The following is a 19,767-nucleotide window of genomic DNA, read 5'->3' as shown; positions in this document are numbered from 1 at the left end:
ACCTAAGATCTGCAATTTTTTGCAAATAAGAGAATTCCAGTGAGATGTTTTGTTCTGGGAGTTAGAACTAAATTAACTTAAAAGCATTTAGTGAATGCTAAAAGATTGCAAAACCCATTAAATCAAAGATGAAATTATAAATTAGGGATAATTAACTAAAAGTCAGTTGAAGACAACCCAGAACAGGCTATGTTGTTATGGAGATCAATGGAAAGTTAGGAAGGTTCTCCATTTTCAATTTATATGGGTATCTGCTGAGAGCTAGTTGCAATTTGGACCTCATGGTTTACAGCTCAGAGTTCACCAAAGTAAATGATAGTGTGGCTGGCACTATAAGCAAAAAAAAACTTCATAATTCACCTAGTGGAAGTTGGGAGAGGTTTAATCTCAGTTTGAATTTTGAGGGGGAACAGAAGCTGGACGATTGCCTCGTTTGAAAAGTGATCCTCAGAGTCTCGTGGAAAAAAAATTAATCAGCTAAGTGAGTTGTGAAGTATGGGAAAATTAACCAGAAAAAGAGACCGAGGCAGCCACACTAAAGAGAGAGTAAATGAAATGAGAATAATTGAAGCTAAGGAGAATACTTAGAAGATGGTTGCATACTATAGGTGGTCTCTACAGAAACAAATAACTTAATGACTAATGTATAAGGTAATTCTTGGGGGAAGTAAACTTGAGTGCATAACATACATTGTTATAAGCCATAGTGTTACCTTATTTGTATTTGCTTTGTTTAATTTGTTCTATCCATTGTGAACTGTGTGTTTTGCTAAAAGTGAAATCTTGTGGTGTAGTTCTATTGGTTAAAACAAGACGTTTGGACTTATTTTTAAATGTTATTTGTCCCTTACTGGATCATAACAATAAGCATATTAATTGTGCATTGTTCAACAAGGAATCACACGTTGTAACTTCCATAAAGCATAACATAAAATGTTTCTTGGCAGTCATGAAAATACTTATTATGTAAAGCAAATCATTTTTGTTTCATGTCATCCCAAACATTCTGCTTCAAGCATTTCATCTGGAATTTGAACCGTCTCAGCTTTATTCTCCCATATAGACATTTCATGTAGGAGTTGGTCAAAGTCTGCGCAATGCCATGGACACTGAAAGAGAAGGGGCCCACTAAAGTTCAAGTGCTCAATGAATTTTGACGGCCCTGGGAGAGTGGGGCAACCAGAGGGCCCACAAAAATAATTTTGACTGCTGTGTCTCAAAGGCCCCACACTGCAATTGTAATGCTCTCATGCATCCCCAAAAAGGAAAAATATGCCCTACTGTGTACAAGAGGAGATTAACTATTTCTGCAACACTTCCTACCCGTGTCAAGCAGATTAAGGAGGTGAAAAGATTATAGTTCTAAATTCATTTTTTCCAAGAGGAATTACTTCATCTTAACTGCTTGCAGTTGCATTTTCCATACTATTCTTAACCTTTGCCTATGTCTTCCAACAAAAAAAGTGAAATTCCACAGTCGCTGCACAGAGTAAACCTTGTTACCTTTCTACAGCTTAAATTTTCAGTAATTATATCTTGTACTTACCAACTTCTCTTTCAACTTTAGTACCAAGTCCACCACCTCAACTTCTGTGTGTTTCTGAATCCATATCAGTAAATCCTACAAGAAACATAATCATATTCATATTAATCAAAGTATTTTAACAATGACTTTTTTCACAAATTGACTGAATATTCTGAAAAGTCATTGATACTGACTTAGTTCTTAGATGAGCAATAGAGTTCAAGTTTATATATTATGCAGAATAACTACTACATTGTTACAAAGCACATAATTCAGGCTATATTTTAATCTCTTTGGTTATACTCACTGCATCACATAAGGCCTCGAGGTGTAAAGCTTCCAATTTTTGTGTCATTTCCTTCCACCTTGACCGGAACCAACCATCAAAATTTGGTGATTTCAGGAATTGCCTTCATAGAATAAAAACCAAAAAGGAATATAAGAGCTTTGGATGAATACTGCTGCGGACATGGACATTGCACTAGATTTGTTTTAAACTTTATTTTGCCAATACTTGACAGAAATATATCAAGGTGACAGTGATAATGCACCGTCATAATAATGCACTTCAAAGCCACCTGCTGCAGTTTGTACCTATTAGAAACATATGAACTGGTGCAAGCCATTTAGTCCCTTGAGGCTGTTCCACCTTTCAATGAGATAATGGTCAATGTCCCAATTTTCTCCAAAAAAGTTGTAAAATTTGAATTAAAAAGAATTCACAAGATGAGCACTTCATCTAGATACATCACTCAGAAAATTGGGAAGTTATCTGATGGTAATGAGGCTGGTTGTTGCAGAGAATTGAATTAGTAATTATGACAATTAGATTTATTATTGCAAAGTGGTCAAAATCCTAAATATTAAGTTAACCTCCTGTAGGTTACCATTGACCGGAAAATGAACTGGACCAGCTGTATAAATACTGTGGCTAGAAGAACAGGTCAGAGACTGGGAATTCTATGGTAAGTAACTCATCTCCTGACTCCCTAAAACCTGATCAATACCTACAAGGCACAAATTACTGGTGTTACGAATACTCTCCACTTGCTTGGATGAGTGCAGCTCCAAAAACAAAAGAAGCTTGGCATCATCCAAGACAAAGTAACTCACTTGATTGGCGTCCAATACAACACTGTAAACATTCACTCCCTTTACCTCCCCAGTGGACAGTTGGGGTAGTGTACAAGATGTGCTGCAGTCACCTGCCAAGGTTCCTTCAACAGCATCTTCCAAATCCACTCTATCATTTCGGAGGACAATGGTCAGAGATGCATCAGAACACCACAACCTCCAAATTCGCGTCCAAGTCACTCACCATCTTGACCTTGAATAATATTGCTGTTCTTTCATTATTGGTGGGTTAAAGGTCTGGAACTCTCTCTCGAAAAGCACTAAGTGCACCTACATCACTCCAACAGTTCAAAAAGGCAACTCACCACCACCTTCTCAAGGATAATTAGGAATGAACAATAAATGCTGGCCTTGCCAGCAACACATATCCCAACAATAAATTAAAAAAACAGAATAATGTGGAGTGTCTACAACTATATTTTTTAAAAAGAGGCAACACTTCTTATGTATCACTATGATTATTAGAACAATTGAATGCTCAAATGCTGAAGTGTTGTAATTACAAAAAAATTGAAAATAATAACTGGGATTGTCCAATTAGAGTACCAGCTTACATAACACGTACTCAATGATACGGAGGCATCAAATATGGTACTGAAAACCAGTAAGTGGGAATAGTGCTACAAATAAAAGACGGGGAAATAAGTGTCAGAAGAGGAAAAATGATTGGGAAGGAAAGAAAAATGTTATTTCCAAACATCTTGTCTGAACACCAACTTAGTGAATACGTTTTAGCATTGCTTTTACAGATGATTTGATGAACACTTCAACTTTCTCATCAATACAATTATTTATTTCAAAATGTCAAGTTTCACCCAGTGCCATTCAATACCTCCATTCAGGAGGACAGGCAAAAGATGCATATTAAAGTTATCATGCTGGACCAGATATTTCTCTTGGGTCCTAAGCAAGTGCTCGGGCTTCTGCAAGACAGTATGACACAAATGTACCATCTCTGATAATAAAACATCGCACAGGGTTGAAGAGCACACATCACTACCTAATGGGGGGGGGGGGGGGCTGAAAGGAACCTAATTATATCTTTCTCCTAAGTTTTATATCATCCTCGGTGCTGTTTTTTTAAATTCACTTGTGGGACATGGGCATTGCTGGCTGACCAAAATTTATTACTCATTCCTAGTTGCCCTTGGAGGGCAGTTGAGAGTCAACCACATTGCTGTGGCTCTGGAGTCACATGTAGGCCAAACTGGGTAAGGGCAGCAGATTTCCTTCTCTAAAGGACATCAGTAAACCAGATGGGTTTTTCTGACAATTGACAATGGTTTCATGGTCATCAGTAGATTCTTAATTCCAGATATTTTTTATTGAATTCAAATTCCACCATTTATTGTGGCAGGATTCGAACCTGGGTCCCCAGAATATTAGCCGAGTTTATGTATTCATAGTCTAGCAATAATACCTCCTCCTTAAGCCCCATTACCTAACTCTTTTTACCAGTAGTACTATATTCCATGCACTAAATTTGAATCTGGGATATCTTGCCTATCAGTTTTTGTGCATGTTTCATTTTAAAAATGAATGCAATAAAATTGATTATACAAGTTAAAGATCATAACAATTAAAGTCATTGTTCAACAACTTTTGAAGAAAAATTCACTTTAAGTTGACCCTCAGTAATGAAGGCCCTTTTTTAGGGTATTCTAAAGCATATCTTTTGGACAGATGTTGTTTGTTTTGCATGGATTATTTTGTCCCCCTTTTTAAGATTTTTAAAATTTATTTCTTCCACCCACTATATCCTTGCCTCCAATCAGGCAGATAATAAGAGAATCAGAGATCTCTTGCTCCTTAATTGTGATTTGCCATTTAATTCTAAACAATCTTTTTGTCAGCATTTTTATACATCTGTTTGACTTGGCTCAAAATGGGAACAAAGTAAAATAGATGCAAAATTGGTATTTATCCCGAGTCTATGATACTGAACTTGAGAACCTCCTGGTTTGTCCCCATTCACCACAAACTGAGAGATCCTAGAGTCCACCAAATCCTTGAGATGCTCCTTAATTTTACACTTTAATGAGGATAAGCTCCATATGTCAGTTATCAATAACTGTTTAGGCCTTAATGCATTTCTATTATAAGAAAAGGAAAGAACATTTCAGACTCTGGGCCAATTTTAAAATCTGACCTAATCCAGCAAAAACAAAACCCATTTATCAGTACTTACCTATAGAGACCTATCCAATCTCCCTTTAACCGAGAAGTAAGTTGTGGTCCAGCTTTTTCCAGAGTCTTCATGAACTCTTCTTCACTGAAAGGCTTTAGTTGTGGTGGACTCTGAGAACATAGAACCAGCATGAAGAGAATTAATTGAAAATTTTCTTAATTTGAAGGGATATCCAAATATCAATAAATTTAGAAAAACGGAATGCTGATTTCCAAAAGGGTTGATCAATTGAGTACTTACTTACCTTCCATGGTGAAATACTCTTTTGTAAAGGCATTAAACTTGCTACATATCGTTCCTGAAATAAAATTCATCAGTTCATAACAGCAAATTAGAAAATATTTTAGGTTAATGAATTTCTAGCTATTTCCCCAAATTTCTTTCTTTGCCCTGCATGATTGCCTAAGCACCCAGGAGGTGGCCTCTGAAATATGAATAGGTTACCTTGAGGCCATCCTGAAATAACTAGTCATGTTATAAAATTTATACCTCGACACAATCAATGCTAATTATTTAAACTACAAACATTCAACCTTCACATCACACAGCTTTTGTAGTTTACATTAAAATATTGGAGCCAAATTAGTTTTTTCTCACCCACCAAAGTTTTTTTACCTCGAACTTTTCAAACATTGATACAAACTCATGGTGAACCAATGTTGTGTTAAGCCATTTGAAGGTGCAAATTAGGTTTAATCCCTGCTCTGATTAAACCAGAGTAGCTGGAAGGCTCATTAATGGGTGGCGCACTGACACAGTGATTAGCACTGCTGCCTGACAGTGCCATGGACTCAGGTTCAATTCCCAGCTTGGGTCACTGTGCGGAATCTGCACGCTCTCCCCCTCTCTGCATGGGTTTCCTCCGGATGCTCCAGTTTCCTCCCAGTCTGAAAGACGTGCTGGTTAGGGGCATTGGCCATGCTAAATTCTTCTTCAGTGTACCCGAACAGGTGCCAGAATGTGGCGACTAGTCAATTTTCACAGTAAAAGACTAATTAGTTTTAATAGCCCAGACTTCGGGAATGGATTATTCATCAATTGGTGTTCCTGCTGCAGGTGGTTAGCCAGATTAGCTGTGATGCTTCCCACAGTCAAACAACTTGTGGTAGCATACTGTCCACACTCTCACATGGCTCTTTGGACAAGGGACTGGAATTCTGTTGGTTGCTATGGAATATCACAACATTTTAAAAGGCAACTTTAAAAAAATTTAATTTAAAACTTACTAATGGAATGATGAAGCTTTGCGTCAGTTCTAAGAAGTAACGTCTAAGAATTGCACTCTGTGCTTCTGAAGGACGCTTTTGCTGTATACCCTGTATGGATAGTAACAAAATTAATTTGGGACATGTAAATTGAATAATACAAAGATTACAATTTAAAAACAAATTCTCAGACTTCATTAACAAAGTTTAAATTATCATTTCAAACAATGAATTCTTTACATCACAACAAAAAAGTAGCTTTAAATTAGATGTATATCTAAAACTATACCACTGACGAAGATTACATTGAAGAGAGTCCCGAGTAATATTGAATTATGTGAAATGAGTACAAAATTGAATTTCACATTTCACTTACAAGGACTAGCTTGTAATAAATTTTGAAATTATATTTTATTTTAATTTTGTATAAGCTTCAATTTTCCTGTCATTTCATGCTTTTAGGACAAAGAGCACATAGCAACCAAAATTATAAAATAATTGACAAGAAAGTGAATTAGTGCTTTCACCTCCGTGATGGAATCCAAGTCACATTGTAGGAAAGAAATTCTGTGGCCCAATATTAAAAATTTAACACTAATAAACAGTGGGAAGCCTTAATGCAATCCAAGCTACATTGCCGACAAGTGTTATTAGATTGACATTTTCACTTTGAGGTTACAGTTAGAAAAAGAAAATCAAGGATTATTCTTCAGAGGCTTGAATAAGCACATTTCTTAAGGCAAATTACTCCAGTGATCTCAGTAGAGCATTTATTTTTTAGAAGCTGAAAACCCAGATATTTACTGAAAGAATGAAGCTACAAGGTTCATGGTTCAAATCAAGATGATTTTACTATACAAAAACTAAACAACAAGAATACTAATATCAGGTACATAGTCAGTTATGTAAAAGATATTATAAGTGAAATGAGGGCAGATACTGGCATTTTACACCAAAACAAGCTGCAATTTCTTGAGCCTTCTGCTTCCTTCCAGCAAAGTTGTCCCTTCAAACCTCTACCAGTTCAACATAGGCATCACTAGTATCTTAAGCGTAACCATCTCAGGTCAGAACTCTTCTGGTTCTAATATCCTTTCACTTTGGATTCTTGTATCTAAAACTCTCTTCCTTCTTAGCTTGGCTATCCCAGAAGTAATACTTACTCTTAGGCGTGATTCAGTTAACAACAACTTCAAGCTCTTTAAGACAACACAAATAATTTCAACTGAACTCTGTTTTCCTGCACCAAGCTTGATCTAAACCAAAAAAACTAAAACCCTTCTTAAGCCCAGCACCACACTCAATCTACTCATTTCAATAATTAACTTCTTGCCAAACTTTTCTATTTTTTATCTTGCAGGCAACTTGGTCACAAGATCAGTGACTGGGAGCAAAGTGCTTTACCAGAAATGATCTAGAGAAACTTCATTCTTAAAGGACCATCATCCCAACATAAAATATAGGCGTTTTCCCCCAAAATGAACATGTGCCATCACAGTAGAAAAATCTACATTGCATGTGGGCCATGCAATAGCCTTTTCTCTATCTATCTCATGGCTCAAGTAGATGTAGAGCAACAATTATAATTTTACATTCAAGTGGTTAGGTTAGGTAACTGATTCAGAATAGTGGAGTGTATTGCTGTACTATCCTTCATATTTCTGAATTAGGCACTATGTCATTACGTGTTCTACAGTCTTTTGTGTCTGACCACATATGGGTGCTTTTAATTTTCCATTTGTGCATCGAGTATTAGCATCCGCCATGGTTTGTTCTGATGGGATTTGGGTTGAAGATGAGCTTTGCAGAAGATTAAAGTAGGCATCTTCTGTATCAGGTCTTCCATGAGATATTTATAACATCTCATGAGCTCTATTCGGCTTTCCAAACTTTGACAGGATTGAAGTCACATTGCTGAAGGTCCAGCACATGAATTTAAATAATTACATAATGTTGCAAAAGTAAAGAAAGGCAATATTGGATAATTTACGCTACAAGGCCTACCTTCTGCACCTGTTTTATTATCTCTTCATCTCGGCTCAGGAACGTTTTATAGGATGTGTACACACCTACAGGAAAATGTGGCAACTATTATGGCTGCTACTGAGGGCAGAAATAGCAATTTGAAACATTATGACAAATAGATAAAGTCCCCACAAGCTTTTCTGGAAAAGGAATAAAAACATATCCAAGACTCCACCCTCCTTATTGTCAGATTTTCATAGTTGAAGTTTCTTTTCTAAAAACTTATATAATTAATTCTATAGCAAATGGTTCTTGCACTTCAGGTGAGGAAACAAAACACAAAATTCGAATATTACTCCTCGACCAACCAAAATCTAGATGACATTCTGGATCACAACCTAATGGGTCTAGATCAAAAATATGAACATCTAGACTGGCATAGTGCACTTTGGCTGCAATTTCTCAAGAAATCATTAATATGATAAAACTTCCGAATGAAAGAAAGATTTGCTGTTATAGTGTGTTCTCCATGACCACGAAACATTTCAAAATCCTTTACAGCCAATTAAGTACTTTTCAAGGACAGTGAGTTGTAAATGTAGGAAATGTGGCAGCTAATTTGCAAAGAACAAAGAACAGTACAGCACAGGAAACAGGCCCTTCGGCCCTCCAAGCCTGTGCCGCTCCTTGGTCCAACTAGACCAATCGTTTGTATCCCTCCATTCCCAGACTGCTCATGTGACTATCCAGGTAAGTCTTAAACGATGTCAGCGTGCCTGCCTCCACCACCCTACTTGGCAGCGCATTCCAGGCACCCACCACCCTCTGTGTAAAAAAACATCCCTCTAATATCTGAGTTATACTTCGCCCCTCTCACCTTGAGCCCGTGACCCCTCGTGAACGTCACTTCTGATCTGGGAAAAAGCTTCCCACCGTTCACCCTATCTATCCCCTTCATAATCTTGTACACCTCTATTAGATCTCCCCTCATTCTCCGTCTTTCCAGGGAGAACAACCCCAGTTTACCCAATCTCTCCTCATAGCCAAGACCCTCCATACCAGGCAACATCCTGGTAAACCTTCTCTGCACTCTCTCTAATGCCTCCACGTCCTTCTGGTAGTGTGGCGACCAGAATTGGATGCAGTACCCCAAATGTGGCCTAACCAGCGTTCTATACAGCTGCATCATCAGACTCCAGCTTTTATACTCTATACCCCGTCCTATAAAGGCAAGCATACCATATGCCTTCTTCACCATCTTCTCCACCTGTGTTGCCACCTTCAAGGATTTGTGGACTTGCACACCTAGGTCCCTCTGTGTTTCTATACTCCTGATGACTCTGCCATTTATTGTATAACTCCTCCCTACATTATTTCTTCCAAAATGCATCACTTCGCATTTATCTGGATTAAACTCCATCTGCCACCTCTCCACCCAATTTTCCAGCCTATCTATATCCTGCCGTATTGCCCGACAATGCTCTTCGCTATCCGCAAGTCCAGCCATCTTCGTGTCATCCGCAAACTTGCTGATTACGCCAGTTACATCTTCTTCCAAATCATTTATATATATCACAAATAGCAGAGGTCCCAGTACAGAGCCCTGCGGAACACCACTGGTCACCGACCTCCAGCCGGAAAAAGACCCTTCGACCACTACCCTCTGCACTCAACATACTCCCACAAACAGCAATGTGGTAATGACCAGATGATCTTTTTTGGTGATGTTGGTTGAGGGTCAGGTTACTGAGATGGCTCCCCTGTTTTTCTTGGAAATAGTGCCACTGGGTCTGTTGCATCCATCCAAGCAAGCAGATGGACATTAGTTTAATGCCTTATCTAAAAGATGGCACTTCAGGTGCAGTTCCCTTTGTGTGGCACAGAGTGTCAGCCTTGATTTCTTTTGTACTCAAGCTCTGGAGTGAAACTTGAATCAAGGATAAGCAATCAACAAGCTAATGGGGGGGGGGGGGGGGGGGCGGGGGGGCACATATGCAATTTAAAGGTTGAACATAAATGCTAGAGAAAAGTCAACAGTTAAGTTTATCATTGTCACAAGTAGACTTACATTTATATTGCAATGAAATTACTGTGAAAATCCCCTAGTTGCCACATTCCGGCACCTGTTCGGGTACACAGAGGGAGAATTTAACATGACCAATGCGCCTAACCAACATGTCTTTCGGACTGTGGGAGGAAACCCATGCAGACACAGGGACAATTTGCAAACTCCACACAGTTTGTGACACAAGCCAGGAATTGAACCTGGTTCCCTGGCACTGTGAGGCAGCAGTGCTAACCACTGTCCCACCGTACATTTACACAGAATCCAACAAAAACACATCTGAATCTACCACAGCATGAATCTTTTGTTGATTTTTGTCCAAACTGTGGATAAATTATTTGATGCTTATTTTTGGCAATCCTTAATCTTGCAAATCCAATAGAAAGACACCGGGCATCCATGATTTTAATTGTTTTTGTAGCCACAGATAATTTGGATTTATTTTTCTTTTTACTTTTCACCTCAAACACTGGGCTGAATTTTGCTGCAAGTTTTGGTAACCTGAAATTGGAATCATTTCTGAGTTCCATCACTGTTAGGAATCGTAGCGTGCTTATTGGCTGAATTTTCAGAGACAACCAAATATCAAACCATTTCTTTGTTCACTGTCCAATTAGGAACAGTGAGTGCATTCCATAAGCGAGAGCCCAGGAAAGTGCTGCCTACTGTAAATGAGCCCTCACTGTGTGACCAGTAGGTGCACTGCTGAAACCTAACTAGCAGGAGCAGTAAAAAGCACTGGGGCTGCTATCGACATCATGGTGCAGTTGTGACCACACGATGTCAGTGGCAACTGCAGACATCCATCTCCAGGAAGTCCATATTCCATGACAAAGCTGGGAGATGGGATGACAGATGTCTTGCCATTTTCTACTTGTATCATTTAAAAAGCCAGCATATGTAATGCAGTCTCCATCTCCTGCTCTGCAGCAGCATCCATCCACTTGTTGTGAAGTGACCCAAGTGTAAGCCAGTGTGTCAAGGTAAAAATACTTTCTATTTGAGGTAGATAGATTTTTGACCTCAGAGGGAATCAAGAGGGATGGAAAGCAGGCAGAAAAGTGGAGTCAAGGACAATGACTGACCATGATCTTATTAAATGACAGAGTAGGACTGAACGATTCAATGGTCTACTCCTTCTCCCATTTCTCATGTTCTTATATTGGCTGTGAAAATTAGAGTCAGCTGCCTCCTTAAACTCTGTAATTGGCTTTCCGCCATTGTCAGGTGGTTGCTGCCAAATCTGGTAGTCGATGGATGGAGGCAGAGAGAGAGACATCAGGGAGCCAAGCCTGGTGCATTTTAAAAAAAAACTTGCCCAGCCTGCCTACCTCAAAAGCTGGAAGGGGCTTCCCGGGGCTCAGGAAATTCTGGTCACTAATTCTGAAACAAACTATACTGCTAGAGCAATGATATTCTTCATTAGTGAGAATTAGCTTCATTGTTAAAATATTAACCTAATACTGTTAAAATATAATTTAAAATTTGTAAAATGTTTTTTAAATTTCTACACTGCTGACCTCAATTTTTCCAATATCTTTTGCTTCTGCACTGAATATTTAAGGTGACATTATTTACGAAAGCTATTCCAGCTTTCTTATTACTTCTTACTCCACCTCCCCCAGGCTTACTCATTCTCACCTGATGGGCACTGACTCACTATTTCTCTGAAACCAGGGTGAAATTTAGAAGCTTAAATTAGCACAAGTACCCAGCTATATAATTCAGCAGTGACAGCCACATACCAATAAAATGAGCCATCTTGTCCCTGGTACTTGAGGGATGAAACTATTAATTTTGCTCTCACTTAAATGTTAAAAGATAACAATCAATTTATAAAATAGCCAGTGAAATAATATATATATTTCTCACCAGGTTTTGAGTCCAAAGTCTTCAGATTTTTCAATTTCTTCACCTTGACCTGCTTTGGAATATCACCTATAACAGAATAATAAGGTTAATTCTGTTGTATAAAATAGTTCAACAATATGCTGACTAAACTCAAATTTATAATTTGCTGAACTATTTATTCAACTATTTTCAGTGAAATAAATATAGGCATTTTCTTAAGAAAACAATTACAAACTTATTCAATATGTGCAATTCCCCCAATAAATGGGAAGGAAAATGGAAATAAAGAGAAAAAGAGTGTAAGACAGGGACAAAGAACAAAAGTATACAAGGATATATTTTCTATTTATGTTCTGAGGACACTGACTTTTAATGGGATAATCCTTCCAAAACATCTGATACCCCTCTAATAATTTGTCCAAAATGGCTATTCTTCGCACACAAGTCCAGCCAGTGAAATCTGATTGTATTTTCATCTGTGCAGGGTACTATAGTTTAAGTCAATGTTTTTCCATCCAACTTCCTAATGCAGACCTACAGATTGGGAATGTGAACTTTATGATCTGAAGCCCTGGGTGCCAATTGGCAGTCTAACTATAGTGATCCAACTGCATCCTTAAAAGCAGTTAACTCTACACTAATCAGAAAATTTATTTGTATGACTTAAAACTACGCCTCTTTCTCAAAAGGTAATTGGAGGATCAATTGTATACTTAACAGAACAGGCCTTAAGTGACATAATAGATTTTGTCAGAGTTGATTTAAAAAATATATATATAAATATTCCTGTAATGCTAGATTCAGAATTTCTTAACATTGAGATAGAAGCTCAAAATCTCATTTACATTCTCGAACTTATTTACAGATCCCTTCATGGCCTCACCTCTCCCCATCTCCACAACCTCATTCAGCCCCTCGAGCCTGTTCTACCATTCAATAAGATCATGGTTGATCTGATTGTGACCTCAACTCCACATGCAGCCTATTCCAATAACTTTTGACTCCAATGTTAGTCAAGAATCTATCTACCTCTGTCTTTAAAATATTCAAATGACCTTGCCTCCACCAGTCTCCAGGGAAGAGAGTGCCAAAGATTCATGACTCCGAGAAACTATTTCTTAATAAGGATGGCGTTAGCCGATGCATAGGAATAAATTACCTGGCCACCCTCTATCTCAGTTTGTATGGTGTGTTGCATGGGAAGCCCAGTTGTGGAAATAGGAGAAAAACGAGGTGAGTTATTATGCTCATCAAAAGTACAAGCAAAGGATAAGGAAAATGTGAAAACCAGTGTGAAAATGAAATTATTTCTGAAAAGAGAACTTAGGAATATACTATCAAATATACCTGCTGGCTTCATGTCCCCTATTCGGATAATGTGAGGCCAGTGTTGTAAGGTTTTGGCAAAGAAAGGATTGGTCACTCCAAGAATCACAGAAGGTCTACATGACAGGAAAGAGCAAAGAAACAAGAGTTTCTTTTAATATAACAAAAAGCATACAGTTATGCAAGTCATTAGCATTAACATTTAAATATATGTGAAAAAAACATTGTGAAATGTACAGGAAGTTGCACTCACGGGGCCTGAGTTCTGGTGGTATACTCTTTGAATTCACTGTCATGGATAGTAAAGTATGGCCTGAAATCACTGCAATATTTCAGCGGTGAAACACAACTGTGAATAGTAAGAAAAACCACCAAGTGAACTACGAGAAGCACATTTTCACCTGATCATTCTCCATGAACATAGTTTTCACTGTAGCATCATTTCCCATAACTGCAGGTTATTAAAGGTTTCTGTGTACTTTTTCATAGATTTTTTAAAAAATTAACTAAACAGAAAGTAAAGTGTTTAAACGACAATAGCACATTGTAGTAAAAGGATGATACATTTTCTGCAAGGTTTAATTTACAAAAATATTCCTTTACCAAACCAAGGCCAGAACGGTTTCTGATGACTCAGCAGGCGATGGTGCCATAACAACAAGAGGTTCGCCTAGTAACACAAGCTCCCAAAGCATCTGCACGTGGAAGAAGATGGGACAAAAACATCTGCAAATGGAATTTAAAAACCATTAAGACAGTGTGATACCATCCTTGTCATAATACTTAACAGTTTGATTAGGAGACAATGGTCTAAATCTTCTGATTAGTGAAGGGAATTGGCACAGAAGCCACACACCTTTTTAATCCATTAGCTGCCATATTCCGTTAACAGAGTTTAAATGAGTCAAAGCTTGTTTGAAAAACTACAGAGACGTGTTAAGGGAGTAGGGCAGGTGAGGTAGGTGAGTAAGGTGGTAGGGTAGCAGGTGGGTGCAGTGGCAACTGGGCAGGGTGATGAGGTTGGTTCAGGTCAGGTCAAAAGGTCAGGGTACGGACTAGTCAGGACAGAAGATCTGGGCCAAGTTGATACAGCAGTGGATTGTGTACCAAGAGATCTGAGCCAGACCAAGGATAAACAGCGAGTTGAAACCAGATACTTCTGTTGAATAAGAAAAGTGAAACTAGAGGAAAAGTTTCTGCAGGCCACTGTCATGAACCTTCCTTTGAACATTGCAGGAGGGCAACAAGTAAACACAAGAAAAACAAATAAAAGAGATGAAAAATAAATAGTAACTTATTTTGCCTTCTCCAGTTCAGAGAGGCAGACTAATTGTGCCATATTCTTGACTCAATACAATTAACTCTCAGACCCGAGATCAGATTAGTGGTTCCCAACCTTGCGTGCCATGGAACATCTTTATAGTACAAACAATTTGGAGGCACACCTCCTATTTTCTCCAACTGAACTGCCCCTAGCAAAAGCGTTTGATCTCTAAACCCTCCTAAAACACAGCCACTATCTTAATAAAATTGTCATTAGTTTAAGTTTACAATGTAAGCCTCATCACCAATTACATATCAAATATATTTTTTTATTCAAGATGTACACAATCATACATTTCCCATTAAATATTTCAATTGTTTGCTTTTTTTAAAGGCTGAGTTTCTTAAGGTAAAAGTTCATAAGGAAATACTGAGCAGCCTTCTATGGTGACAGACAGACACTGCACTCGCACAATCAACTGGGCCATATAGGAAAAAAGAAAAGGATCAGGGCACAACTACAAGCCAGGGCTTTACATGTGTCCAGAATCAGAAGTCAACTGGGATGTTCATTCAGAAGGCAGGTTGACTGACTGTAGGTGATCAGTTTTTCCACAGTGGGACTTCCACAATGGGAGAAGATGCATAGAATAAGTTAGTTTGGAGGCACAAGTTTCAGGGTTCCAGAAGTTGATGGGTTTGATGAAGGCCAGAGTTCTTTCCACTGCCACTGGCTTGATTGTGGACAGCACAGGCTGTGACTTGGAGGTCTGTTCATGTTGGAGATCAAATAATTGCTGGAGTTCAGTTCCATCAGGCAGTAAAACCATGCAGCTTGTGAGAGGTCATGTACACCTCCTCAATGATGGACAAAGAATGCCTGCAATCTTGAGGTGTTTAATCGGAGTCAGGATTTCTTTTTGTTTTTGGAGACACTGTTTCCAATTAACTAAATGATGTCCACTTGTTGAAACCAGTGTGTTAGAACAGTTAATTCTTAGGCCATTAGTACCATTATGGGAAATTAAGACCTGCGAAAGATTGTTTTAGTTCGAAGTTGGCTGAAACAGACCCATGGTGCACAGGGCCATTGTTACTTTGAAACTGCTGCAAGGCATCATGTGACCAGATGGTGCCATCTTGTCAGCTCAGCAATTGTCCATTTTGTAAATCAGAATAAAATTACTTTATAAAGTAGTCCAGCTGATAAATACATAAATATAAAGTATATATATTTTCTTCCATGTCTCAATAGCGACACTACTGGCAACATTAGTGCGACACCTGGGCCTTCCTCTGTGAGCAGTCTCTTGATCTGGGGAGGAATGGAAGACAGGGCGACTGGCAGGTCTTGCTCCACTGACAAGATACTCCCACCTTCAGTTTTTGACATAAAACCGATGTTGAGAACGTCAACTTGCACATATAGACTGTGGGAAACTATTAGAATACTGCTTTAGTGTGATCTGATATAAATGAGTATTCTTCTCCCACTTGCAACCAAAATGTGTTCATAAGCATCTCTGAAATTTTAAGTTATGATCCTTCCTGAGATTTGTGAATTTCTTTTCTTTTAATGACAACTTCTTTGATGATTCATAAGAAAGTGAACTAAATGGATCACGTACCCAGTCAAGGTCTTCAAAACTGTTGGAGAGAAGTAGCATTCAAACTTTTTCAGTGCTTTAAGATGTGTGCAGATGAGATTGAGTATGATTTTGCCCACGGGATTTGCTGATAACAAATTGAACTTCTCAATCTATCCACTTTTTGCTGCCAAAGGGGCAGTTTTGATCCGAATCCTTGAAGTTTATCTGTGGCGGTCAGAACGTTCTTGTTTTTCCCTTGTATTTTAATGTTCAGTTCATTCAGATGGCTGAATATACCTCAAAAGTATGCAAGGTCAGCACACCAAGATTCATCTCATTTGAAATCTTTGTGCTGCAATTCACGCAGAACTGAAAAGCTTTTTCAGTGTGTTACCCAGCATATAAATATGAGGGAGGACCTTTCCTCAAGACAGCCAGCACATTTATTTGTGTGCTTGAATAAACCCTGGCACTCGGCTCCCATCTCTTCACACAAAATAGTAATCAAGCAAATTTCAAAGGACAGGACTTCACATAATTCACAATTTTCACTGTTTAGTTTAATACTGCAGTTAACACAGATGGAATTATTTTGGCAACAAGAGCTTCACAGTGCAGGATACAGTGGCTAGCCTGGATGTCAGGATTTGTTCTTCTACCGTATTCAGGAATCCTTTAACTTTCCATGGAAGCTACTCCATCATTGGAGACACTATTGCACGTGGTCCAGTTTAAGGTTGTTTTCCTTCAGATAAGTAGTTGTGACTCTAAAGATTGCCTCTCCAGCCACGTGACCGGGCAATTCTTTGCAAAAGAACAAATTCTTTGATAAAATCTCCAGCAACATACCTGACATTGGCTAAGAGTGGAGTCACCAATCTGCCAGTAGATTTGCACTCTCTTGAAGTACTTGCTCAATATTGATCAATATTTCATCAATACGCAGTTTGATTATATCATCAGGAAGAGGAAATTTGTTGATTTCTTTGGCAGCATCAGCTTCCAAGATAACTTGCATGATACCTTTGCATGCCAGCAGAATTCAAGTTTTGGCAATGGTGTGTGGCTTCTTCGTTTTTACTATGAGCTCAATAATCTTGCCTCCTGCACATTATCTGAAACCTACACACATGCCATATATTACATTGATTTTGCTTTGCAATTTGTTCTCAGCCATTTGAAGACTGTATATCCTTGTTGGAGAATGAACAGTGTTTTGTAAAAAAAAAAATTAACCTTGCACTTAATGGAAGTTTACAAGACAAGAACAACAAAAGCAGAAGTTTTTTTCCTTCCCTTAACATCGGAATGAAACACTTGTTTACCTATCCTGTTTTTGACATGCAATATAAAAAAAAACCTGCACAAAAATTCTGATATAATCTTTTCATTAAGCAGACTCTGAAGTGGGAAGACTTTCATTATCGTTTTAAATTTATCACCAAATAAAGAATTGGAATATAAATTGACAATTATTCAACAATAATCATTTGAAAAGATGTGTAGTGTCTATAATGTCAAAGTTCTGTTGTCCACCTTTAAATGAATGTTGAAAGCAAAACTGACAAAAGAAAATCAGCAGACCAGTCTAGCATTGTAAAATAAATTAGTATCAATCGTGGCTATTAGGAAGACTTTTACTCTCCCAATGGAAAAAGAATGTTAAAGAGTCGGAAATAATAAAAGCAAAAAAAACTATTCACAAAGTGAAAACACAATAATTCAAAGGCTTAAAATGATCAATGCGCCCCATTAAAATTGCAAAAAAGGACATTAGCATTTGGCATAACCAGAATATAAATACTTTCTAGTTTAAAATGGAGTTTGGTTAGAATCAGTTATATCATAAAAGGTGAACTGAAAGATGTATCTGTTTTTCTATTTCATTTAACAATTACTGACTTCTGATTAGACTTTACATTGATGGACTTATGTCGAGTACTTCAACTAAGTCATGGAATAAATCACAAACTGTATCCAAAATCAACCCACTGTGGTTAACAATTGTTTGTTGGTTGAAGAATGAAAAATACTTAAATCTACAGAATTTTCACAAAGGTTTTGGCAATTTAATTGCTGTAATTATAAAAAAATTAAAAATATATTTATTTGTTCATGGGGTGTGGGAGTCACTGGCTGGGCCGGAATTTATTGCCCATCTTTGTGGGCATTTGAAAGTTAACCACTTTGCTGTGGATCTGGATCATATGTAGACCAGACCAGGTTAGGATGACAGATTTCCTTCCCTAAAGGGCATTAGGGACAAAGGCCAATGTTTTCATGGTCATCATTAAACTTCTAATTCCAGATTTCTATGGAGTTCAAATCTCACCATCTGCCATGGTGGAATTCGAACCCAGTTCTCTAGAACATTACCACAAGTCTCTCGGTTACTAGTTCAGTAATAATACCACTACATCACTGCCTCCCAGTGGAACAGTTGCAGAATCTATTTGATTCAGAAAACACATTTGAAAGTATCCTGAAGGTTGCTGCAGATTCCAATTTTTTTGTATAACTTGGTAGATTTGCAAATTTACCATCTTGCGCCAAATTATTTGGCTAAAAAATTAAATTTCTTTAAGACTTGGAAACTGCTACTTCCAAAGACTTTGTTTTGTTACTGTGGGTAATAGTTCTTTTCAGGATTTTGGGCAATGCTCCTTTTCAAGGCTTTCCTCCCTTTCCTTTTTGTTCCCTTATGAAAGGCCATTGTGATTAAGACAGAGGTCAGGTAGGCAAATCTACTCGTATGCTTCTGCCAATGCTGACTGAAATTTGCTTCAGGCCATCGGCGGGTGGATAATTTGTTACCTCTTATCCTCTTTGTAATGTTTCCAATGTTAAAAAGCCAAGATTGTGAACTCAACATCTGGTGTAAATGCAGGAAAACTGACATTAAAATCTAAGTTCCAAAATAATTCAAGAGTTTTCATTTTGACACTGGCTCTTTTTCCAGTGTGAATCACCTTTCTGACTAGTTGCATATAGACGAAACAAAAAGTGCGTGTTATACAGATACGGATTCAAAAATACAGGAAGAACAGCCTATACTCTTCTTGTTCTCTTTACTACTTACTCAACATTCAGTCACACTATCACTTGCATGTCAACTGACTCACACATTTCTGTACCTCTTGGCTTGATCATCTGATTTTCTTCCTTTTTAAACGTATCGCCAGTTCACCTAAAACTTTTACAATTAACACCAGCAGGAAAATTGAGCCCTGGAATTTAACATAATGCTTTAATCTCACTTCATCTAATATCAGTTATAACCTATATCATAGTTCCATCCTTAACGTCACCAATTAATTTCATTATGCAGCATTTAAATGGATATGTTTGACTTTTTATTTATTTGTCTTAATTCAAAACCATCAGAAAAAACTAACTGGTAGTATGTAAAATTCCACCAAATTCTGTCTTGTTTTTGCATCAGTTTGAGTACTATATCTCGATGTATAGATTCAGTTAAAGCACCTCAAATATTAATTATTGAGGAAATGTCATCACCTTTGTGCTTGCTGACCTACACTAGCTCCTGATCCAGTAATACCTTCATTTTAAAATTTTAACCTTATTTTCCTCCATTTTCTCACTTCCTCTCTCTCTCTCTTTTCAACCATACAACCACCTGGGATGCTTGCACACCC

General features: G+C 37.9%; 1 protein-coding gene across 1 annotated transcript in view; it reads right to left on the bottom strand.

Annotated features, from left to right (window-relative positions):
* The window catches only part of dennd6a (DENN/MADD domain containing 6A), a 96,051-nt gene that overhangs the window by 2,403 nt on the left and 73,881 nt on the right, over positions 1–19,767 (bottom strand). The window contains exons 10-19 of the mRNA XM_078209590.1: positions 13,863–13,985; positions 13,513–13,608; positions 13,281–13,375; positions 11,955–12,020; positions 8,057–8,121; positions 6,074–6,163; positions 5,092–5,145; positions 4,848–4,957; positions 1,833–1,935; positions 1,547–1,621 (exon numbers count right to left, since the gene is read on the bottom strand). Coding sequence (XP_078065716.1) covers positions 1,547–1,621; positions 1,833–1,935; positions 4,848–4,957; positions 5,092–5,145; positions 6,074–6,163; positions 8,057–8,121; positions 11,955–12,020; positions 13,281–13,375; positions 13,513–13,608; positions 13,863–13,985 — 877 coding nt within the window. The remainder of the gene's footprint in view (positions 1–1,546; positions 1,622–1,832; positions 1,936–4,847; positions 4,958–5,091; positions 5,146–6,073; positions 6,164–8,056; positions 8,122–11,954; positions 12,021–13,280; positions 13,376–13,512; positions 13,609–13,862; positions 13,986–19,767) is intronic.

This window comes from Mustelus asterias, chromosome 3 (genome assembly GCF_964213995.1).
Source record: "Mustelus asterias chromosome 3, sMusAst1.hap1.1, whole genome shotgun sequence".
In the NCBI taxonomy this organism is placed as follows: Eukaryota; Metazoa; Chordata; class Chondrichthyes; order Carcharhiniformes; family Triakidae; genus Mustelus; species Mustelus asterias.
Note: the sequence above shows the minus strand (reverse complement) of the source record. Positions and strands in the feature narration are given on the sequence as shown.